At 45.0% G+C, this 25,142-nt stretch overlaps 1 protein-coding gene across 2 annotated transcripts in view; it reads right to left on the bottom strand.

Annotated features, from left to right (window-relative positions):
- The window catches only part of BEND7 (BEN domain containing 7), a 61,110-nt gene extending 36,404 nt beyond the window's left edge, over positions 1 to 24,706 (bottom strand). For both annotated transcript variants that reach the window (XM_066589909.1, XM_066589910.1), the window contains exons 1-2: positions 24,285 to 24,706; positions 1,338 to 1,415 (exon numbers count right to left, since the gene is read on the bottom strand). In XM_066589909.1, coding sequence (XP_066446006.1) covers positions 1,338 to 1,415; positions 24,285 to 24,345 — 139 coding nt within the window. In that variant the 5' untranslated portion in view covers positions 24,346 to 24,706. The remainder of the gene's footprint in view (positions 1 to 1,337; positions 1,416 to 24,284) is intronic.
- Positions 24,707 to 25,142: the final 436 nt, after the last annotated feature.

Here is a 25,142-nt window from a genome sequence, read left to right as displayed (position 1 = left end):
ACCAGCTACTTTGGATGGCCATTCCATTTGTGGCTGGGATTGGTTTATACGTGTACAACAAAACTGTAAGACTAAAGTGATCCTCACAACGTCTGATACCACTGGGGTCATGGTGAGAGAACAATACTACAGTCCGTGAAATCATGTGGTACAGAGTAAGGGCTTAGTCAGACGGGCGTTTTTTGCCGCGATTTGCGCATGCGCATGCGTCCGGCGATTTTTTAAAACCATTGCTTCGCAATGGTATCGGACACATGAGCGCTTTTTATGCGCTCGTCCGAAAAATTATAGAACAAAAAAATCGCAGATCGCACCTATCTGCGATCTGCGATTCCTGTTCGCTTCTGTATATGCGCTCAATGGGGCCGGCGGCAGCAGCGCCGACCCCATTGAGAACATATAGAAGACAAATCATTCTTCTCTGCCACAGCTGTAACAGCTGTGGCAGAGAAGAACGATGTTTGCCCATTGAATTCAATGGAGCGGCAATACAGCAGCTCCATTGAAAGCAATGGGCTGCTGGCATGCGCGGGGTTAATTGTCGGGAAGGGGTTAAATATATAAACCCTTCCCTGCAATTCATGCTAAAATGTGTTAAAATAAAAAAAAATTGTATACTCACCTTTCCGCTGCAGCCGGAGTCCAGCCGCGGCCGCTGTCAGTTCTCCTGAACTGCTTCTCGGCACTATTCAGCCGGCGGGGCTTTAAAATCCCCGCCTGCTGAATGATCTGCTCTGATTGGTCACAGCCTGACCAATCAGAGGCCGGTTTCACTCACACACCCATTCATGAATTCATGAATGGGTGAGTGACTGCTGCCTCTCAGCGCTGAGCCAATCAGGGGCAGGTCTGACTCACATCCATTCATGAATTCATGAATGGGTGTGAGTGAGGCATGCCTCTGATTGGCTCAGCGCTGAGCCAATCAGGGGGCAGGTCTGACTCACACCCCCTTCACACCCACTGCAGGACGGCTGCCCGGAGCTGCAGGCAGAAGGTGAGAATGCAATTTTTTTTTATTTTAACACATTTTAGGATGGATTGCAGGTAAGGGCTTATATATTTAAGCCCTTACCGACAATTCATCCCGGGCTCGCCCGCAGCGCATTGCTTTCAATGGAGACGGCTGTATTGCCGTCTCCATTGAATGCAATGCGCTGGACAGCTCCGGCCCGTTTCTAATGAAACGCGGCCAGGAGCAGATTTTCGGGCGATTTGCGGGCGACTTGCGCGCACCGGTCACGCGATTTGCGGATGCGCATCCGTCATGCGATCCGCAAATCGCGGCAAAAAACGCCCGTCTGACTAAGCCCTAAAGAAACTATTCAAAATCGTACCAGAAAAGTGCTGAAAGTCCATCGATTCTCCATTGATGTCACTGTAGATGTGGGACTTGTACACCTCAGAATGGTAATCTGTAAAACAAAGGCAAGTTTGTGGGAAACAACCATATTAGTCGATGAATGAGCTGATATGTGCGAAACAACAGCTATACTTCAATAACAAATGCACTGAAAACTAAGGCAGATTTTCTTTAATCGCGCTGATCCAAGATGCCTAAAGAAGGGGCTCATTTGGTTGTGTTGCCCACAGAAGGTGATATAGTTGAAGAGAGTCAGATTTCTTCATTTTGGTATCTAAAGAAAACTGTAGAAGCAGCCCAAACTGAATGGTGACTGTAACCCTATAATGTAGTGTGTGCAGTCTTTGGAGATCTCTTCATGCCACCCTCCTCCATTCACAGTAAACAGGCAGTCGTTTGCAGGTGTAAGACTGCCTGTTTAGGCTAATTTCACACAGGCAAATGTGATATTCCTGCGGTGAAGCAGCGATCCTCCAGCAGTGCAATATCATGTGGGGAAAAAGAAAATCACTCTGTGTATGACCGCATTCAAAAGAATGGGGCTCATATTTCTGCATCTCACATTGCACAAATCTCGCATGGTTTTCTCAGCTGTGTGAAAGCGGCCCTAAATGGGACAATCAGCAGGTTTCTATGCCTGCATAAACGGAACAACGAATGATAAGCAAACAAATTATCATTGGTCATTCAGACATTGGCGGTGTTTACAGTGAACAATTATTGTTCAGTATCACACGACCCAACGATTAACTGAATAATAAGTGTTCCCTGTAAAAGGATCCATAGGGTGCTTTCTCTCAATCAGAATTATTCTGCATTCCGTACCCAGAATCCTCACAATAATTTAGGTGCAGAATTGTAATACCGTATAAACTCGAGTATAAGCCGACTTTTTCAGCACATATTTTTATGCTGGAAAAGCCCCCCTCGGCTTATACTTGAGTGAGGGACTAGGTAAAAATACAAAAAAAATACGCAATACTCCGCTTCTAGCTGGCGTCTGTGTCCCCAGCGCGATGGTCTCCCCGGCGCTTGATCATTCACGGCTATTCAGTGAATGACTTCACTGAATGGCTGTGATTGGTTCATTGAGCACCGGCTATGATTGGCTGGAGCTCGATTCAATCATAGCGCTTACTTGCTGACGGCGGGGGAATTCAAAGCCGAGCAGAGAGATGACAGTGGGGAGAATTACATAGCAGCTTGCCGCACTGCCGGAGAGCCCATCGCGCTGGGGACACAGACGCCGGCTGGGAGGTGAGTATTGTGTTTTTTTTTTTACCTAGTCTAACTAGGCTTATACTCGAGGCACCTAGTTTTCCTAGTTTTTTTGTGGTAAAATTAGGTGCCTCGGCTTATACCCAAGTATATACGGTAGCTGAAATCAGACTACAATTCCACATGAAAATCTGCAATGAGACTTGCGAGTTTTGGTACGGAATTCAGAGGCATAATAAACTAAGGATTTGGGTTCTGAGTGCAGAATAATTCCGCCCCATGTGAAAGCACCTTTAGTGTATGATCCCATGTAGCTATAGCACAGATTTCAACAGGTTTTCTGGCGCAGTTGTAATGCGGATGTCCGTTGCAGACATTCCACAACATTTTCCACTACATGGGAACATACCTTTAGGATGTCTCCATAGTGTTAGCCACAGTGCACTCATAAACAGTGTTGAGAATAAGACACAATTCTTCCATAACAGTGTGCCAACCCAGGGTGCCCGTATCACATTGTGCATGCCTGAGATGTTCTTACAACAGTTGTGCCTGCTCCGGATGCCCTTATAGAAGCCACAGTTTGCTTGCAACAAAAGTCCCAAATAACTGAACCATGTGATTACCTTTACATACTATCTGAGTACTAAACATCAGAAAGTCAGGTGCAGCTGAAGACTAGCAGCTCCTGCTGATCTAAGCCTGTATTCGGATGGGGAGGTTAAAAATCACATCAAAACCACACCTGAACGGCACACTGTTTTTTTTATGGTTTTCAATGTGGCCGCAGCAAGAACGACAGTCATATCAAAAGCTGCAACAGCTCACTGTAAAACTGCACCAGTTTTTTTTGGGTACAGTTCTTGATATAGTTTTTACCACATTTCAACTGGACCATATAAATAGACTATTAGGCCGCGGTCAGATGAGCGTTTTTTTTGCGCATGTATAGGCGCATTTAAAAAACTGCTCTATAAGAACCAATGCTTTCCAATGAAAGCGGCCGCATGTCCGTTTTTTAGAGGTGCTTAAAATTCGCAGCTGCAAAGATAGGACATGTGAGTGCAAATGCACCCGGTCACGCAACTTTTTCTACACAAGATGTACGATTTTTTTCCGCGCCTATACATGCATGACAAATTCACTCGTCTGACCGAGCCCTTAGGGCACTTTCAAATGAATTTTTTTGTGTTCAGCTTTTTGTGAGCCAAAACCACGAGTGGGGAGAATGTATAATAGAAAGATTTGCATGTCTTCCAGATTTTGGACCCACTCCTGGTTTTGGCTCACAAAAACTGTCATGTGACAGCGCCCTTATGGTCCGTTCACCTGTTATAAATTTGGTCTCATTTCCTGCAACAGAAAATCTGCATCAAATTCCAAGTCAAAATCTGCACCACTGGTGTGCAATTTAAAGGCTCGATCAGATGAGCGTTTTTTTTGCGTGTCTATGTGCGCAAAAAAAATGCGTTCCACAGATGTGCAAAATTCGCGTGATCAAAGCTCCATGCTTTTTTTTTTTTTACATGTGCCCAAAATAGTGTGTGCAGCCTTCAACGGGCAAAGTTTCAGATGCGCGTTCACTATAGCAGCTGTGCTTGTAGAAGCGCAGCTCCTCCACGAAGGTCCCCTCATCACTAAACACTGTGACAGCACGGTCACAGTGTTCAGTGATGATGGGACCGCCTGCGAGGATGAAGGAATCCCCAGCCACAGCTGTTACAGCTGTGGCCAAGGACCGCGATGCTATTCCATAGCTTTCAATCGGGCAGGCGCTGCTGCCACAGCCTCTGATTATTCACAGCGCTCAGCCAATCAGAGGCAGTGCTTTCTGGAGGTGGGCATTTTTCAATTCCTGGCCACCAGAATACAGAAGCAGACTGACAAGGATGGGGTCCTCTCTGACAGCTGTAGCAGGGAATTCTTTCGTCCCCGCTCCAGATCCGTCATCACTGAACACTGTGACAGTGCTGTAACAGTGTTCAGTGATTAGAGGACTCCCCGTGGGGATTAACGGACATCACGCGATACCTTTATGTGCAGCACGGACCTTACCTGGGAGCATTATAGGAACACATGTCCTATCTTTTGCAGGTGCGAGCATTTTGTGCCTCTAAAAAACGGACATGTGGACACTTCATAGGAAACCAATGGTTTGCATATTAGACGCATATTAGACCAATAGACGCATATTTTTTTGCCCACATAGGCTCGCAAAAAAAAAATAAAAAAAAAAAAAATTGCTCGTTTGACCACGACCTTACGCAGATCTGCAGCAGACTAAACCCCTTCAATTAAAAATGGTGCAGAATTTGACACAGATTTTGGTACAAATCCACACCAAAATTGGCCACATATGAATGCACCCTTAGTGCTGAAAAGTATATTTGGCAGAAGAAGACCCCCTAGTCCATCTAGGTGGCCATTATATTATTTCCACTTTATTCTCTCTTAGGATATATACTTATCACAGGCTTTAGTTCATTTATTGGTGGTTTTCCAGCCACATCTGCTGGTAGTTTGTTCCAAGCATCTACTACTTCTTCACTAAAGTATTTTCTGACATTATTTCTGATTCTCCCCCCACCAACCAATCTCAGACTGTTCTCCCATGTTCTAGTGTTTAGCTTCTGAATAAAAACACTTCCCTCCTGAACCTCATATATACCTGTAATGATGGTTTGACATCTGCATCGAAAGCTGTGGCCAGAGGTTCTGCCACAGATCCGGCTACATGTTGCATGCAACACTTTTTCTATTGTCCCAAAGCCAGGCAGCTGGGCAGAAAGTGGGAGGACCCCATTATATCCAATGGGGTTTCCCCAGGCACGGTTTGGTTCCGTCTACAGACAGAGCTGTTCCCCTTTCCTGCTCGCCAAACAGAACAGGAAATCTGAATCCTCAACGCAAAAGTGAAATCACTCCAACATATATGAAAGGTTGTTTAACAAAAGCCGCAGAGCGTCACAAATCACATATCAGGGGTAGATAATATCTATTTCATACAACCCATATATATAACAAAAAGTCCCTCCTAGAATATATATCGAACAGAAGAAAAGCAAACTGGAGTGCAGGACTTATAAAAATATATATATTTAATTAAAATAAAAATAAGTCCAGCGCTCCAGTTTGCTTTTCTTCTGTTCGATATATATGAAAGGTTTCAACATGTTCTCCCTCTCCGTTCTCTACTCCAGGATATATAAATTAAGTGCTTTAAGTCTTTCCTGATACGTTTTGTTCTTGAGACCTTCCACCATTTTTGTATCCCCTCTTTGGACTTTTTCTATTTTATCAATGTCTTTCTGTAAATGAGCTGTATACGGCAGGATCACAATCTCCCTCTTTCTACTCGATGCTGTCAGAAATGAGAACCCCTAAATCCCTCTCCTCTGAAGTCCTGGATAACACAGAACAGCCAATACAATACTCCATCTGAGGACTCCTTCTCCCCAAATGCATTATTTTACATTAGGAAACATTGAACTACAGTTTCCAGTGTTTTGACCATTTATCCAGTAAGGCTGAATCTTTCTCCTTGTTCAAGACACCACCAGTATCAAACCTTTTACACTTTTGTCATCAGCAGACAAATCTTACCTATTAACCACTTTAGTGGCACACCCGGAAAATCTCCGGGGCTTGCTGCACTGACTATGCAATTAAATCCTGGAAGATTTCCGTGGACAGCTCTAGTGCTGAAATGTGCAGAGCACTGAGCTGTCATCTGAAATCTTTGCATTGTGGACTCATTTAAAAAACCTGCCCTGTGAGGCATTACATGGTAGTAATAAACCTGCCACTGAAGGGGTTAAACCACCCATATCACTTATAAACATGTTACAAGGATTAGGACCCAGAACAGGCCCTTGTGGTCACCACTTGTAACTGATCCCTGTTCAGAATTTACTCCGTTAACAGCAACCTTTATATCGATCTTGTAACGAACTGCGATTCCATCGGACTATCAAAGGGTTAGGTCCAATTTTCAATAACTTATCTATATGCACTTTATATGGAAGATGCATACATATTCTGTATAGGTAGATGCCTAATGATTTTCTTGCACTTCTCAGACATGGAACCAACAGAATATATGTGCAGTTCATAGTGGAAAAAACAGACTTGGTTTTCCCGCACCTGATGGATATGGGTTGAGGTTACATTTATAGTGGAACCAACCACATGTTCCATATAAGTAAACGCCTATGGAACTTCCTTCACTTGCTAGACAGGGAATGAACGGGGTACATGTGCCACCGCTGAATGCATTCAGCAGCGCTGTTAACTAGTCTGCCAATTATAAAACTAGAACCGGTGGACTACTTGGCGCCTTGCTCAATGCATTAAAAGGCGGCTTTCAGCGCTCACGCTGGGGGAGTGAAGGGCGAGGTAAGAATAACACGTACGTCCTTGGACTCAGCGGGTCACCTACTTAAGCTTAATTTATAGTGAAATGACCCAATCCACCACAGCTGCCATTTGGCCAGTGCCCAGTTTACGGCAGCAGCAATGACGTCAGGTCACATGGTCATGGTACCACTGCAGCCAATCACTGGCTGCATGTATCTCAGGACCAGCTGACAATTGGCTTCAGTGGTCACATGACCCTGTGACATGAGATCACTGCTGAAGCCAGAAGAGTGCAGCCGGAGACTGGGCACAGTCTTAATGGCAGCTGTGGGGATCAGATGAGGTGGGTATGACTTCTATGTTTTTAGAAGAATGAGTTTAGCATATTTTATTTAATTTTTCTCCCCAGACTACCCCTGTAATTCCCTATGTTTCTTAGCATGGAATGAACAAAGCATAGGTACAACAATGTATAGGGTATGTATAACATATACAGTAAATACTATTATTTTCTAGTACAGAAGCCTAAAACGTTTCCCATGATGGCTAGCTATGGAATGAACAGGCTATATATGTGGAATGAACATGGATCCCACATAAACAGATGACTATGGAATATCCTAACCTCGTTCATTTTATATGTCAAGCAATCCATATAATATAAACAAATATGGATAAAATTCTCTGAGCTTCTTAGATATGGAATGAACAGGAAACATGATGACTAGACAAATGGTTAAGAACATTCCCGAAGCGCAGGTTTTCTGGGGGTGTTCCTAGTATGCAGCGGTTAATAACGAAAGTGGTCCAAGGAAGCTTCATTCCACATGAAACTACATATATTCATTCCATGTCTAAGAAATACATAGAATTCAATACACTTCTGTTTATATCAAATATTCATTCAACTATAGCCTACACATACTGGATATCTAGTTTATTCCCAGTCTAGCAAGAAAGAGAAATTACACAGGCATCTGTTTATATGGAACATGTGTTCATTCCTCTATAGAGTACACATATACTGTTCATTCCATGTCCATAAGATCGGGCGCACAGGGGTGTAGGATTAGTGCGTATTACGTGGGCGCTGTATGCGATGTGATACACAGTAACTTGCAAGCAATCAATTACATTATCTTACGAAGTTGTGTAATATGCAAGCACAAAAAAGAACGCATGTTCTATATTGCCGCGTATATACACGCGATAAAGCCCATTGTTCTCTATGGATGCGTTTTACGCTTGCAGCCATGTGACCCCGACCTAAGGCCACTCTCATAAATGCGTTCAGATAAACCCTGCAGCATTTTACCGCGATTTCAAGAGCTGTATGTGAACACATGGTACAGTGTTTGACAGCACTTTTTTTGCGTATATACATGAGACAGAGCCGATTGCTCCTTATGAGCATGTATATGTGCACATCCACGTGTTCATTCCGTGTCTAGCAGTCACAGAACATTGCATCTGCGTCTATGGAATATCTACTGTAACCTACAGGTATACACCTCCTTTGGTCTTTAGAACCGCAGCAGGAAGCTTCTGCAGATTAGATGGCGGTGCTGGCGTGTTCTGAATGTCCGACAGGAAGGGGTCATCAATTCATGCTGTTTGCCCCAAATTCTGCCCCTCCTATCAGCATGGTGTAACAGAAATCTGGATTCATCTGACCAGGCAATGTTTCCCTCTACTTATTGATCCAACTTTTGCCCTCTTTTGCCGACTGGTGACTTGCCTTTCTGTTTCTCTTAGTAATGGTGCTGGAACTGGTCATCTCCTGTTATAGCCCAGGAATGAATGCTAAGGAATGACGTGTTGCGTGTTTAGATATGTGACTTGGATCGCCAGCGTTGTATTTGGCTGCAGTCTGCTTGACAGTTCATCATATGTTGATCAGAACGATTTTTAACATTCTCATCGAATTTCCTTTAACGAATTATTTACATCCACAGGATCCCCTTTCGCGGGACGATTTACCATTCTCAGTATTCTGCGGATACCGTTGCATCAGAAAACCCCACAAGGTTGGCAGGTTCTGAAATCCTCTCCCTGGGTAGTCTAGCACCGATGAGGAGGTCTTGTTCAGAGTTGCGCTGATCGCTGGATTTTCCCATTCTAATGGGATTCACACTGAAACTGATCCACAGAAAACTTGTCACGTGATTTTATGTTGCACTCCGGGGTCACATGTATAATTTCCATACAGGGAAGCTCCAATCAGGGCAGGGCAGGCATCTCTAATAAACTGGCTACTCAGTGTACCCTTCTCATTCCATACTTAACCCTTTCCAATCCACTGTCTGACCTCTGAAGACATTATGATTCAAGGCTGTACAGCTCCGATGTTGGAAGACGTCCGTCGGGGTTCTCTTACTGTATATTGCCAGCCTCTCTGCTATCGGAGCCTATCCAACATGTCACCTCATGCAGTGCTGGCTTTAGCCAGCAGATAGCGCCGTTGTATAACGGCAGAAAAAGAGTAAGCCCCCTAGGAAAACCAGGAAACAAATTGGATTGGAAAGGGTTAACAAGCACCAAAAATTCTATTAGCGTCTATTTTCTATCCACGTCTATTAGATGCAGGTAATTTTATGGGCATCTGTTTATGGAATACAGGTTATTCCAGTACAAACTACATATAAACCCTTTTCATTCCCCGACTGGCAAGCATGGGAATCTCATTATACCTCATTATTCAAATTCTAAGTTTATTAACTTTTCAACATACAAGAAATAAAGAAAGAAAGAACAACCTGAAGTAACTGTAGTAACACTCACAACATCCAGGCATGGACAGAAACCAGGGGTACAGGGAAGACCTCCCACAGGATCAACTACAATTATGGTATACCTCTTTTTTACATGTTGAGAATATTGTTCATTCTTTCCAATTCTTCATTCTGTTTAGTATGCCCCAGCTATTAATACAGTTGGCAGCATGGGACATAACTGTATAAATACAAAAGGTAAGGCACGGACGTTCTGTCAAACAAATACAGTCATTTTGTTGTACCCTCTGAGACGCATATGTTGACCAGTCTCTGAAATAAGCATTAAAGTATCACACACGACAAAATATGTGCATCTATAGCCGACATTTACTTTGATTATTCCAAGGGATGGAATAAATAATGCAGGGTATTGCAACTTACAGGGATATCTTATTTTGTTTAACCGCCTTAAGGACCAAGCATGGTACATATATAGTGCTTGATCCTGGGCTTTATTCCCAGCCGATAGCAGAAGTACGATGCGGGATTAAAGCCTCTTCTACTGCAATCAAGCAGTAACAGGTCGGTTCCTCAGCTGTCAGACACAGCTTAGAACTCGGAGGACAAGGGAGAAGCGTTTTTTAACCACTTATGCTTTCTCCTTTCAATGCTACATAGCGCTGAACGAGGGCTATGTACTAAAGAGTAGAAGTGTTTCTTCCAATGTTTTCCCCTGTAACTGGGGCTCCTATGGATGCCTCAGCTACAGTGGAGAAGATGGTAAAAAAAAAAGTTACAAAAATAAGCAAAAAAAAAAAATAGGCAGTAAAACTACCACATGGGTAAAATCCCTAAAAAGTGTCTAGTCCTTTAAAAGTCTTATAGATATGGTCTTCACCTATGGCACCCACATCTGCCTATAGAACTGATCCCCTCCCCTGACCAACTGTATATGGGGGCTGGTGAGGATTGCAGATACAGCTGAGCAGGGGGCCTTATGCTCTGTCCATAAGGGCTCCTGTGCACAGATGGATATTTGCTAAGGAATCCACGATGGGCATCTGCACCGCGAATCCGCAGCAAATATTGACAATAGCATGCTGTGGGAAATCAATTCTTCTTGCACACTTGTGGAAACGAATTGTGGTTTCCGCAAGTGGAGGAAAAAAAAAAACGCAGCATGCTCCATTTTTGTGCGGATTCCGCGCTGACTGCTTTCATCTGAGTCAATGGAAGCTGTCCGATCCGTGGCCCTTCCGCAATCACAGGGCCAGATACTGCCGCGAAGAAACAGAGATTCAAAGCATTGCATGCCAATGTCATTCCAAGAGTTGACAGCAAGAAGCTCATCAGTCAAATGCATCCTCATTTACCTGGATGCTAAAAGCTAGAGTGTAAGAGTCCAAATAGCACCTGCCTTTCAAAATGGGACCCACACTGCAGAAGGAATTAGACAGCATCCATTCACATGGGCCATCCCTCTATGACATCCATATACTATAATGGGACATACAGAAAGTGAGTATTCACATGGGACAACTCCATTAATGGAACTGTCATAAAAGTAGTCTTCAGCAGATGGTCACACTCTTTTACTATGGTGCAGAAAGTACTGTTTTTTTGGCTGTACCCTTCTATGAGTGGGAATGGCTTTACTGGTGTACATTCACAAATGTGAGCATCACAAATAGGCCATTAATATCTGATTGCTGAAGGTCTGCTGCTCGGGACCCACACGATCAGCTGATTGAAGTGGCCACAATTATAAATGGGACTCCAAATTCTGAAATATGACCGCAGTCCTCAGACCAGCAGATTGTCAGCTCCTGCAGCTTCTCCCATCCTGGCGGTTGCGCCCTGCTCCCCGCTTCTGTCCAGCAGCTTGCCTGCCACCAAAGTAGGAAGAGACGTTATAAACAGGGGCATAGCTGAAGTTTCATGGGCTCTCATGCAAAGTTCAGCTTGGGCCTCTCCCTGACGCAGCTCGTCCATTTTCAACTGCATCATTGGGTCTCTTAAGTGAATCACCGATGCAGAATTAACAGCCAGGGGTCATTCAAGACATATGTTTTACACCCTCCTCAACAATGAACACAAAAATAATCAAATTCCAGTTCTACACAGTGATAGTGATTACAGTGTAGTTACCTCTAGTGATCACATTTTGTCTCCTCTGAAAGGCATTGTTCACTTTCCTTTTTCTTCAATATTTGGGCCCAGGTCATTATTTAGACTTCTTCCAGCCATTCCTATTCTCCCTTTCCTATTTCTGCCTCTAATGCCCCTCTCAGTTTCACCTATATTATAATAGTGCCCCCACAAGGTAATATTTCCCCCTTAGTCCACAGTTATTATATCCCCTTTCTGATCCCACAAAAGACTAAAGCCCTTTTTGTAGGGTGCACTAAGTTATAGTGCCCGGCCAAGTTTAGTGCCCCCACAAGTTACAACAGCCTCCTTAGTACCCCCAAAAGTTTAGTGTATCTTCTTAGTGTTCCCACAGGTTAACACAGCCTCCTTAGTGCTCCACAAGTTAACACAGCCTCCTTCGTGCTCCTACAGGTTAACAGAGCCTCCTTAGTGCTCCTACAAGTTAACAGAGCCTCCTTAGTGCTCCTACAAGTTAACACAGCCTCCTTAGTGCTCCTACAAGTTAACACAGCCTCCTTAGTGCTCCTACAAGTTAACACAGCCTCCTTAGTGCTCCTACAAGTTAACACAGCCTCCTTAGTGCTCCTACAAGTTAACACAGCCTCCTTAGTGCTCCTACAAGTTAACACAGCCTCCTTAGTGCTCCTACAAGTTAACACAGCCTCCTTAGTGCTCCTACAAGTTAACACAGCCTCCTTAGTGCTCCAAGTTAACAGAGCCTCCTTAGTGCTCCAAGTTAACAGAGCCTCCTTAGTGCTCCAAGTTAACAGAGCCTCCTTAGTGCTCCAAGTTAACAGAGCCTCCTTAGTGCTCCAAGTTAACACAGCCTCCTTAGTGCTCCAAGTTAACACAGCCTCCTTAGTGCTCCAAGTTAACACAGCCTCCTTAGTGCTCCAAGTTAACACAGCCTCCTTAGTGCTCCCACAAGTTAACACAGCCTCCTTGAACCTCCCTCACACAGGCATTTGCAGTAAACGCAGTGTTTTTCAATGCTGCATTTACTGCGATTTCAGCAGTGCTGGCATGCGTTATGCCAGCATTTTGCCTGCATTTTTGGCACATCTGATAACGCAGCTAAGGAAGCTGAAAGTAAAATAAAATACTCACCTAGTAGGCGCCGTCCCTGCAGGCTTCCAGGCACTTGTCTCTGCCTGCAGAGCATCTCTTGCTGGTAAAGGAGTTTTAAGACCACGCCTCCAGCAGGATATTGCTCTAATTGGCTGAGCCACGAGCCATTTCATTGAATAGTCGTGATTGGTGCATCCAGCACTGGCTGTGATTGGCGACGGATTAGCCAATCAGAGCAATCTCTTGCTGGAGGCAGGGTCTTCAAACCCCGTCACTAGCAAAAGATCCTCTTACAAGTGCCCGGAGCACCGGAAAGCAGTGCCAGGAACCCGAACAGAGCCAGCATCGAGGAGTATAATTTGCGTTTAGTGCTGCCCAAAGCGCAGCACCAAGTTGTGCCAAGTTTTCAGCAGCGCTGCTAAATTTGCCCATTGATTTCTATGGGCGACGCAGGGCTGAAAACGTCCAAAGATAGGACACACATCACTGTCAAAGCGCAGCATTTAAGACACTGTGTATTGATACTTGTGTGAGCAGCCCCATTGAAATGAATGGGAGCCTTGCACAGCGCTTAGTGCTGCGCTGAAAAGGCAGCGCTAAGTGCTGTAAAAAAGTCTGTGCAAGGGAGGCCTTGGTGTCTACACAAGTTAACACCACATGCTTAGTTTCCCCACAAGTTAAAGAGGTAGTCCCATATTACTGTTTCATGGCTGAGATGAGATACCCATAGCTGTTTCCTGACCACTTCACTGGGTGTTATGGAAACAGCCGAGATGGCAACTTTATGCTGTTTGTGTAGCTCCCATTGAAGTGAATGGGTGTTCCCCAAACAGAGTAGCACAGTGTGCTATGCTATTACCGTAACACAGGAGTTACAGACACGGGGCAGCACACTGTTCTATGCTGTTTCCTTAACTTCTATTCACTTCAATGGCAGTTTTGGAAACCGCATAAGGCTGCCGCCTCAGCTAAGCTCTGCTACTTCTGTAACATCCGATAAGCCATAAAACAATGAGATGGGAATACTCCTTTAACACTGCATCCTCAATGCCCCCACAGATTACAGGGGGTTTCCAGGGAAATATTATTGATGACCTATCCTCAGGACCCTCACTAATCAGCTGATTGGACACCTGCTGTCAGCACCGCAATACATAGGATTTGAGTGGAAGCCGCTGCTCCAACTCCTGTGTAGTGGCCGATGCTTGCAACTGCAGCTCTCATTGCTTTTATATGAGACCCCAGCCTGCAAGTACAAGCACCGGCCACTAGACAGGAGTCGGAGCATAAGCTTCCACTCTGACCCCTGACTACTGCTGCACTGACAGTGGGTACTGGATCAGCTGATTGGCTGGGGTCCAGAGTGGTGGACCCCAGCCATCAACTATTGATGACCTGACCTGAGGATACATCAATAGTATTTCCCTGCAAAACCCCTTAAACACTGCCTCCACAAGCCTACAGTGCCCCCTTATTGTCCCCACATGCTTTGCTGTGCCATCTTAGCACCCCCAACAAAATTACAGAGCCTCTTTCATGTTCCCACAAATTTACAGTGAATTCTTAATACCCCCACAAGTCAATAGTCTCCACTCTCTGCTCCTCCTCTCCTGACCAGCAGCGGTGCTGCTGCTGAATTTCAGTAGCGGCGCAGAAGGCAGGGAGCCCCTTTGGGAATGGGGACCCTGGGCAGTGGCCCAGTTGGCCCTCCCATTACAGCGGTCCTGCCCACTCAGTCCGTGAAAAAGCATCAATGTATAGAACCTCATAGGTGAGAATGGGCTGTGCGCTGTCTGTAGAATTACTAGTGTGCACCTAGCCTTACTGTGACTATATTTAAGACCTCACGCACGCGGCAGAGCGGTAGTACAGAACTACCGGGCCCTGTTCACTGCCACATGGTGCTCCACAGGTAGACATATGTTGGTGGTATTCTCCTATAGGAGTGGATTAGGAGAGAATACCTCCGCACTAAAGTCTGTGATGGAGCATAGCGCTATTTTTTTTCTGTCGGATTTCTCAATATTAACTACACCAGGTTTTTAAACACCCACAGCCACCCCCAGAAAATGTGTGAATGAGGCTAAAGGCCGGGATCTCAGCACTTTTTATCAACTGTATATGCTATATATGTAACTATAGGATTCCTTTATATGTTTTTATGACAACTATTTGCTTGTGAAGTACCATGGCCACCAAAATCCATACTGCTTCTAAACGGCAGGTACCACTCAATTTCTCCTCAACTCATTAAGGAAAGAACTGATATCGCCACACTATGTGAGAAAACGGAAGCTACTACACTGGACACCAGGGGCTGCTCTGAAGCTGTCCAGGACCCTAGGATTAGGTACCCCATGCCAACGAACCACCAATCTGTCCTAAACAAAGGGGGTCGGTCACCTACTTCTAGCCCTATAAACAAAGCTCATGGTCTGCCGGTAGGTGACTCCTGGAGTTCAGGGATGTAAGTTTTAGACTTCTGTTACCAGTCATTCCCCGATGTCAGCACTAAAAGCCGCCATTGAATGCATTTTGCGGCGCTCCTAAGTAGTCCGCCAATTCTAATTTTATAGTGAGCAGAATACTTAGCAGCAGCGCTAAAGGCGTTTAGAGCTCACATCAGGGGAACGAAGGGAAAGGTAAGGAAAGAACTTACATCCACCTTCTCCACGAGTCACCTACTTTCAGACCATAAGCTTAACTTATAAGGCTAAAAGTAGGTGACAGATTCTCTTTAAAGACCTGAAATTGTAATACTTCACCAAAATGTACAATATTGTCATACTTTCTATCAACTCATTGCTCTTTTTATCCCTGAGATTATGTACAACTTTAGGGCTTATTCACACGGGCATATATCGCCCGGGTTTTCACGCCCGGCCGATATACGCTGCCCCTCTCATGCATTGGTTTACTATGCATCAGTTCACAAGGCCATATCCCTGCGCTGTAAAAGCGCCCACAGGGCGCATTTACACCGGTGGCGGCAGCTGCATGGATCCCTATGGGAGCCTATGCTAGCTGCTGGAGAAGGGAAGTGGGAGGGAAATTAGCAGTGTGACTGCTATACTCCCTTCCCCTTCTCCTCTTGCAGCTGTTTGCAATGGGAGGGGGCAGAGCTAAGCTCGCCCCCTCCCACTGCTGGTTGTGAACAAGGGGCGGGGAGGGGGTAGGAGATGAGCTCTGCCCTGTCCGGCCCTCCCATTGCAAACGGCTGGAGGGGAGGAGAGAGAAAGTGAGCCGGTGAGGGCGAGGGAAGGGGGAATGTCTCCCCAGTCCCCACGGCATTGCGGCCTCGGGCCCTTTACCGTCCATGTGTTTTTACGGCGCCGGGTGGCGCACGTAAAACGCCTACGGCTGTGTAAGTGGACCCTTACACAGCTGTTACACCTGCAATCCTTTATGTGCATGGCTGCTTTACACACAACACTGAATACCCGGCCGATATACGGTCGTCTGAATAAGCCCTCAGTCAAAGAAAATCCAGCACCTAGAAGAAGTTGTCGTTTGGCAGTAAAACTCGGCATGCAATTACATCTCAGGCAGGGTTGTGGTGTGATTAGATGAATGGCCTAACCACCTGAAACCCTAAAAGTGGTTCCACCCATGACCTGTAAAAAGGCTCTCAGAGGCTATTTGTGTGTAGTGACCACTAGACATACTTCTGTGATGCAATCCAAGAGATTTCCCCCTGTTACCAGAGTCTGAGAGGGGGGGCATTATTGGGGTGTGAGAAGCTGGAGGGTCGTATCAACAAATTGATGTTACCTGGGTCGTTCTGACCAGACTGTTAGCAGGTGGTGGGACAGTGGATGTGTGAGCGCACACAAGGTGACCGGCCTCAGGACGCCCCTGACAAACCACCAGTAGAGAGGATCAGCTGATTGTCCAACAAACAGACGCAGCTCCAACTATTTAGTTGTCCGCCATCCAGACACAGCTGACACCATCGTTACAGCTCCTCTGTCTGTCGGAACCATTTCCAGGCACTTGGCTGAAGGACACTTGGACACCCATGCACTGTCACCTCCATTTGCAGTGGTATCATGAACAAGGAAATAGACTGCTATGGAGAGGAACAGGTTTAGTTTAAGCACTAATAATAGCTATATTCGTGTCTGCAGACCTGGGGGTGAGCGCCTCAATCTGGGATTTGCTGTGGAGTGGCACACTGCACCCACTGCTGGTGTGACGGTCTGGGGGGGCAATCACATACGACAGTCAGTCACTCCTGATAGTGGTACGAGAGACAATGACATCTCAGTGATATGTTTAGGACATCCTGCAGCCACATGTGTTCCTCTCATAGCAGCTTCCAAGAGGCATTATCCAGCAGGATAATGCTCAGTCGCACATAAGAAGGGTGTCACAGGAATGTCCCCACAACATTGCCACACTTCTGTGTCCTGTCCGTTAACCAGAATTATCACCAATAGATCATGTATGGGACCATCTGGAGGCCAACTTTGACAACCTACGTGTTTGCACAATCTAGAGGCTCAGTTACAGCAAATGTGAATTGATAAGCTGCAGGATACCATACAAAACCTGTATGCCTCTATGTCCATCCGTATCACATCTTGTATCCAAGCTAGAGGCGGTACAACAGGGTACTAGAACCTCTAACTCAGGCAGATGCGGGCATCGCTCTGCTTCTGCTGTTGGAATGAATTCTCTGTTCTATTTTCATCCAGCAATGAGGGAGTTAACTCCTCTCAGTACTCACAACCCAACTGCAGCTTAAATAGCAATTACTCTTCTATTTAAGTGAGCTGGGGACCCTCCCTCTTTGCCTCAGAATTGATGTGTGTTTGTCTCTGACACTCAGCATTTCTAGGTCACCTGGTTTAGGTCTGTTTATTTTGTATGTTCTTTGCCTTATGCTTTAGCCTGTGTGCGTCTCCCAATTTCTGTCCAGTCTATGTATAGTTCCTGTTTCTGTGGTAGTCAGTCCTGTTCTTTGCTTTGTGTACACTGTCCGGGATAGTCAATTCCAAGGTTCCAGCATAGGGCTATTCTTATCAGGATGCCAACCCTGCTTATAGACAGAGGTCTTCCCATCTTCCTGCTTAGCCAGGGCAAATTACCCATCCGGGATTTCCCTGCTTCGGTATCTCGGACCACTGGGGTCGGCTGCCAGCCATACCAGGTTTGGTTGGTTAGCTGAGTCAGTCCACACCCAGAGGCCTAACAATGATGAAGAGCCTACAGGCTCAGAATATTCAAGCTTTGTTTGTAATCTGTTACTGTGAAGACACAGATCTGAGCTGGAATGCTCTGATGCTACTTTCCCCCGTAATCCTGTCCTCTAGTGTTAGTGATGTAACTGCTGACCCTACCCGCTAGTGTACACAGCACAAGCTGAACAGTAATCTCTACAAAACAGGTAGTATCAGCCTTCTGCTCACAGTACTACACAGCCAGAAAGAAAACAGCAAGATTTCAGGATCTTCTTATAGTGAAAACAAACACTGATAAGGGAAATTAAAAAGAACATTACTATTTTTTGAAAAGTAGCATAAAAACTTGATTTAACCCCTTAAGGACCAAATACTATAAATTTACGATGCTTGGTCCTGGGCTTTAATCCCGGCATATAGTAAATATATGGCGCCTGATTAAAGCTCCTGCAATGTAGCAGAAGCAAGTTAGTCAAGGCTGAGGACTTGGAGAGGACCAAAGCGGTTTTTAATTGCTTCTAACTTCACTCTTGCAGGCTACATAGAGCTCAATGAAAACTACCGTATGTAGTGAGAGAGAAAGCAGAAGTGTCACTTCCTCAATTCCACCTGGTGATCATGCGCCTGCTGGGTACCCCCTGCCACAGCAGAGCTGCAGGGTCCTAGTAGACCAGGATCAGCTCTGTTAGTGACTACTGTCACTACAGGGGAATGTTTTTTCCTGTAACTGGGCTGCTTTGTCTGTGAAAAAAAAAAGACCATGTGAATGAACCCCAGCGGTCCGTAAAGAAAAAAACCCCACTGCTGACGCCAACTAAAACTGTCGCTGTATGTGCCCTGCAATCCGAGACGATACATATTATATATCAAAACATCCGATACAAAAATGAGAAACTTATTCCCATACTTTGTTAGTGTAAATATACTAATTTAAAAATCTTTTTTTTTTTTAGCTTTGTATCCCGAAGACAGTTTTCACAGAGCTGAAAATTGGGTGAGGTTTGTGCGCTGCGAGTTAGCGGCAGCATTGCACCTCATGCTAGGTGCACGTGAAAACATTGGGAGAAACTCTGCGATCCTCCACCATAGCTGTCAGCCGTGGTGGAACATCTTTACTTCTCTGCGGGGAAACTGCCTGTTGGCGAGCGCGATGAGTTCCAAATATGTCCTATCTTTCACTGAATTGCACAGAGTATTTCACATTTGTATGTGTATTGAGAGCGTATTTCTGCACCTTCCATAGACTTCTATGGGAACCTTTGGTGTGCAACTGCGCACAAAAATAGAGCATGCTGCGTTTTTTTTTCCACGCACGCAAAAAAAATTAGGAAGGACCTGTTGAAATCAATGGGTTCTATTCTCTGTATATTGCATGTCCATCTGAAGGAGCCCTTGCAAGGAGGAAAAACTCAGTTTGGAAATTACAAATTTTTCCAAATTTTCAGTAAATTTGTATTTTATTTAATAAAGACAAAATTTATTGTTGAAAATTTACCACAAACAAACTACAATATGTCACGAAAGAACAATCTCAGGATCGTGTTAACCCCTTAAGGACATGGCCTATTTTGGTGTTGAGGGCGCAATGATTTTTGGTGGATTTTCATCTCCATTTTTCAAAAGCCATAACTTTTTTTTTTTTTTTTGTCAACGCGGCCGTATAAGGGCTTGTTTTTTGTGTGGCAAACTGTAGTTTTTATTGGTGTCATGTTTGGGTACATAGACTGTATTTTAAAACTTATATTTTTTTTTATGATAACAGGGAGAGAACGCATCAATTCTATCATAGATTTTTGGTTTTCTTTTACAGCGTTTGGGTGCATTCAGATGACCATATATCGGCCGGGTTGATACGATTACAACGATACTAAAATTTTTATATATTTTTTTTTAGGTTTTTCCATTTTTCCACAATAAAAACCCTTTTTTGGAAGTTATTTTTTTCTAAATTGCTGCATTCAAAGTCTAATAACATTTTTTTAATTTTTCCATGAACAGAGCTCTGTGAGGGCTTATTTTTTTGTGAGCCGAGTTATAGTTTTTATTGGTACCATTTTGGGGTACATATGGCTTTTTAAATCACTTTTATTGCGTCTTTTGTCGCTGCTCCAATGCACCCCTGCTGTTGAAGTGGGAGGCCGGCTGTCACTGCAGCCGGATAGCGCGGGATCTTTTCTGATCTCTCGCTATCCCCAGGATGTAAGTGTATGTCCTGTTGCGTTAAGTACCCCGCAGCCAGGACGTACAGTTATGCCCTGTGGCATTAAGTGGTTAAGTAAAAGCGTTCAGAAATTATTACCGCATAACAAGTGTGAGACTTGAAAAATAAGGTTTGGTCCTTAAGACCGGCTTCACATTTCCAAGAAAATATTGTGAGACTTGTGTGTTGCAAGACGCACAAATATGAGCCCCATTCTTCTGAATGGAGTCATATGCATGAGGATTTTTTTTACCCTTATCATTTACCCTCAGGAAACAAATTGCGGCATGTCCTATCTTTGGGTGTGCCCTCACATTGCATCGCCAATTGTTTTCAATAGGGCTGTCAGCCGTGGAAGAGGATCACTACTTCCTTCGCAGGGAAATTGCATGTTGGCGAGTGCCTGTATAAAGTTAGCCTCATAAAACTAAAAAACAGAAAAAAAAAGTCAGTGAAAAACATTAAAAAATAGCCCCATTTGTCACGGGAAAAAAAACCCAGCAAAAATAATTTTGGTGGCTGAAGAAAATAAGGTTGTAAAATCACATGGGTAAAATCCCTAAAAAGTGTCTGGTCCATTTCAACTGAAACACCCTGGTCCCTAACCCCTTAAGGACCAGGCTGTTTTGTGCCTTAAAGACCAGACACTTTTTAGGGATTTTACCCATGTGATTTTACAACCTTATTTTCTTCAGCCACCAAAATTATTTTTGCTGTTTTTTTTTCCCGTGACAAATGGGACTATTTTTTAATGTTTTTCACTGACTTTTTCCCCCATTTTTTTAGTTTTATTGGGGATAAAAAGCTGAAAAGTGTTTTTTTTTTTGTTGTTTTTTTTTTTAAACGCATAGCTTTAAAAAAAAAAATTAATAAAATTGTATTTTTACGCTAAAATAAAGTATGGAGATAAGTTTCTCATTTTCTTTCGGACGTTTTGGTATATAATACAGCAGAAGTCAGTGGTTCCATCTGAATACTGCCTTCCACCTGGTATTACCTGTGGTTACTAGGGTTCTGATCCAGCTATTTTAAGGTGAATTTGCGTGTTTAAAGTTGAATAAGTCGTTTGGTGCAGATTAGAGATGAGCGAGCACGTTTGGTAAAGGCAGATACTCGAGCGAGCATCACTCCCCTGGCTCCCACCCGCTCCCCCCGGCATTTGCTTGGACGAGTATGCAGATACTCGAGAAGAGCGATGCTCGCTTGAGTATCTGCCTTTACCGAGCGTGCTCGCTCATCTCTAGTGCAGATGGGTCAGCCCCAGAGTTGTTAAAGAACTCCAATATTGCTGCACCTCTGATATATTCAGGGGATGTTCCTGATGAGTGAAGAATGAGTGGTCCATGTTGTGTCCATCCATAAGAAGGGTAGTAAAGAAGTCAGGAACTACAGACCAGTTAGTCTGACATCTGTAGTAGGTAAATTAATGAAAGACATGCTGAAAAAGAGGATAACTGACCACTTAAAAGCCAACAACCTGTTGGACCCTAAACTGCATGACTTCACTGAGGGAAGATCGAGTCCAACTAATCTCACTGACTTCTTTGACTATGTGAGAAAAGTGGTGGATGATACTCCTGGTAGTGTCTTGATCAAGGAGAAAGATTTAGCCTTACTGGATAAATGATCAAAACACTGGAATCTGTAGTTTAATGTTTTCTAATGAAAAATAATACATTTGGGCAGAAGGAGTCCTCAGATGGAGTATTGTATTGGCTGTTCTGTGTTATCCAGGACTTCAGAGGATTTAGGCCGCCTGCACATGGCCGGGTCGGTTTCCCCATGCGGGATCCCACAGCAGAATCCAACCCAGTGTCCAACCAGTAAGCCCTGCGTACCTGTCCGCAGCCGTCTTTTCTGTATTGCGGATGTGCCAGCCGACGCAAATGCACAGTAAAGAAAATGCTGCACTATCACTAGGCAATGATGCTGAATCCGCGACCTTTACATAATGTCATTGTGGATGGGCTGCAGATCGGATGGCTTCCATTGACTTCAATGGAAGCTGTCTGTGCTGGAATAGGACATGCCTCAATTTTTTCTTCGCAAGCGGAAAATCGCAGTTCATTCCAGCTCGTGGACATGGAAAAGCGATTTTTCCATAGCAAGTCTATGGGCAGCATTTGCTGCGGAACCCGGCGGCGGACGCCCGTCTGGATTCCTCAGTGCAAATACCCCCGTGTGCATTGGTCCTTACGGGTTCTAATTTCTGACAGCCTCAAAATGAGTCAATAGTGTGGTCAGGCATCAGAGAAAGCAAGCAGGATGCCTGGCTGCATTGCTAGAGGTATTACCAGTAGAAAGAGGGAGATTGTGATCCCGCTCTATACAGCTCTGGTGAGACCACATCTGGAATATTGTGTTTAGTTCTGGAGACCTCACCTACAGAACAAAAGTATCCATTTAAATTCAGTTTCTCTGCTCGGCACAGAGAGATGGAAAGCCCAAACGCAGCCCCTTAATCAGGTGTGTAAGAGCCATGAAAGCTATAAATTAGGTTAACAAGGGAAGTGTTTTTATTAAGAAACTAAACACTAGAACAAGGGGGAACAATCTAAGATTAGTTGCAGGGAAATCAGAAGAAATGTCAGGAAATGTTATTTTACTAAAGGAGTAGTAGTAGCTAGAACAAACTTTTAGCTGATGTAGTTGGAAAATCAGCAATACATAAATTCAAGCTGCCTGAGAACAGCAGATATCTATAATAAGAGAGGAATAAAGAGGAAATAATATAAGGGCCGACTAGATGTTTCCATGTCTAATTATCACAATATGCAAAATCCCACTCTAGGAGAAACAGCCCAAGTAAAGGGTTAACGTTAGTTGTTTCTAACAATTGTTTACTATTCTTGGGGACAAAGCATTAATAATTGACCAGTTAGTAGGAAATATTCTATTTTGTCCTGTGCATTACAGTGGGACCTGCTTCCATCATAGACTGATGACGTACGGATGTAATGTAGTCTGTAATACGGATCGTATTACGGACGTGTTATAATATGCTCGTCTAATACTGCAAAGGACGATGTACAAGTGAGAAGAAATGACCGTTTGTCTGGGGATGGGGAGCTGCCACTATACTCCTCCGCTGCTGCTAGTGTCCAAGGGAGTACAGAACTGAACAGGTTAAAATCCAACCCATCCAACCCATCTCCCCAGACAGGATATGCGGGTTCAGCGGAGTAGTTCCTATGAGATCCACGGACCAGCCAGTAATGTATACGGCAGCCTGTATACACGTAGGGTCCTCCTGCCAGTCCTATACTGGGCACAATGGCTTTCCTACTTTTCAGCAACCAGCTGCCAACATAAAGTTACAGACAGTCTAAAAAGCAGCAGCGCCCCTAAAATACAGTAACCACTAGCAGATACAATGTAGCAGATCTGAAAAGTCATCAAGCAATACATTACTAGGGGTCAGTGCCCTTCAGAAGCTTAGGAAAGCTGTGTGACCACTATGGGATCTGTAATGGCACCAACTCTTCTAAGAAGCAGCTGAAGTGACGGAAGACAAGTCTGCTGCTGGAGACGTCTTCACCTGCCGTGAACTCTGCCGGCGGGCAGCCCACCCCTCCATCCTCCTTCTCCTCCAGTCTGCCGGCCATCAGTAGGAGACACATATATAATATATATATATATATATTATATATATACGTTCTCCATGCCACAGGCAGAAGTGGCCAGACTTGGGGAGAGGTATAAGGAAGCCTGATAAATGGAGGGAGGGGGATTGTGTGTCCTCTCAGTGGGGTCTCCAGAGCTTTTGTCCTCCGCAGACCTATTAATTCATCAGCTTGTCTGTCATTGTGTCTCTCTGCGGACACCATAACAAACTGGCCTCGGCGGCTTCTTCTACTAGAGGCCCAACTAGGCAGCCCCCAGCTGAGCCCGAGCTGCTGCAGAACCTCTTCCCTGTAACAATAGCAGCCGGTGGCAGTTGTGACGTGTCTGTTTTGGCAGTGGCAGGCGAGCTGTCACCTCTCTGACAGGTGTCACCATACTGTGGGCACAACAGCCTGCTGCTCACTTACCCTCATTCACCAGCTTGTAGCTCTGGGATTTCCTGCTCCGTCTCCGCTCAGAAAACTCCATTCTCCTCCAGTCAGTGTTGTGGCGAGGGAGGCAGAAGAATGAGGAGCACAGGGAGAAAGATCAGACAGATTAAGACGGTGACAAGGAAGGGGAGGGGGAGAAGAAGGAAATGAGCCGCTGGAGAGTGCCAGGAGGAAGCACCCAGCGCTAGCGCGGCGCACAGCTGCCCGGGGGAGCGCTCACTGCCAACTGGTGGGAGAAGGGAAAGTTTGTGCAGGCTTCCAATAGGAATGTACAGGAGAAATAGGGAGAGAAATCAGCTGCTGCTGCCTGGGACTCCCCGAGCATTCCCCCACAGTGCCGGGCGCTGCTGCTGCTGAGACATCCGCGGAGCCGCAGACAGGGCCCTCTCTCCAAGCTGTTTTGCTTTCTCCTTTTTTTTTTCTTTTAGGGTCAATGATAAACAGGGGAGAGAATGACTTAGAGACGGAGGAGGGAGCCTGACACCTGCTGGTCAAGTTTGGTTCTACAGCAAGGTGGACTGAAACGACGTACTGCGTGACGTCATCGGCTCTAGGTAGAAGGAGCACAAGCGACACCTTAAAAGAGGCGGGAACGAGGCGCATGCGCAGTTACTGGTCATTCGGCGGCTTTGTCAGTGCGCCGTGCCGTGTGGTGGGAGAGCCGTGGTTACAGGGGGATAGTAGTAGTGCGGTTATATGGGCATGCTCACAGTGTGGAAGAAGGTGTATGCTGGCACTTGGACATACACAAAGCCATCATTCATGGAGTCCGAGGCGGTGGGGTGGCAGTGGCCATGCCTTCCACCGGACGAATGAACAATGGGGGATTTTTTT

Source organism: Eleutherodactylus coqui, chromosome 2 (genome assembly GCF_035609145.1).
Source record: "Eleutherodactylus coqui strain aEleCoq1 chromosome 2, aEleCoq1.hap1, whole genome shotgun sequence".
In the NCBI taxonomy this organism is placed as follows: domain Eukaryota; kingdom Metazoa; phylum Chordata; class Amphibia; order Anura; family Eleutherodactylidae; genus Eleutherodactylus; species Eleutherodactylus coqui.
Note: the sequence above shows the minus strand (reverse complement) of the source record. Positions and strands in the feature narration are given on the sequence as shown.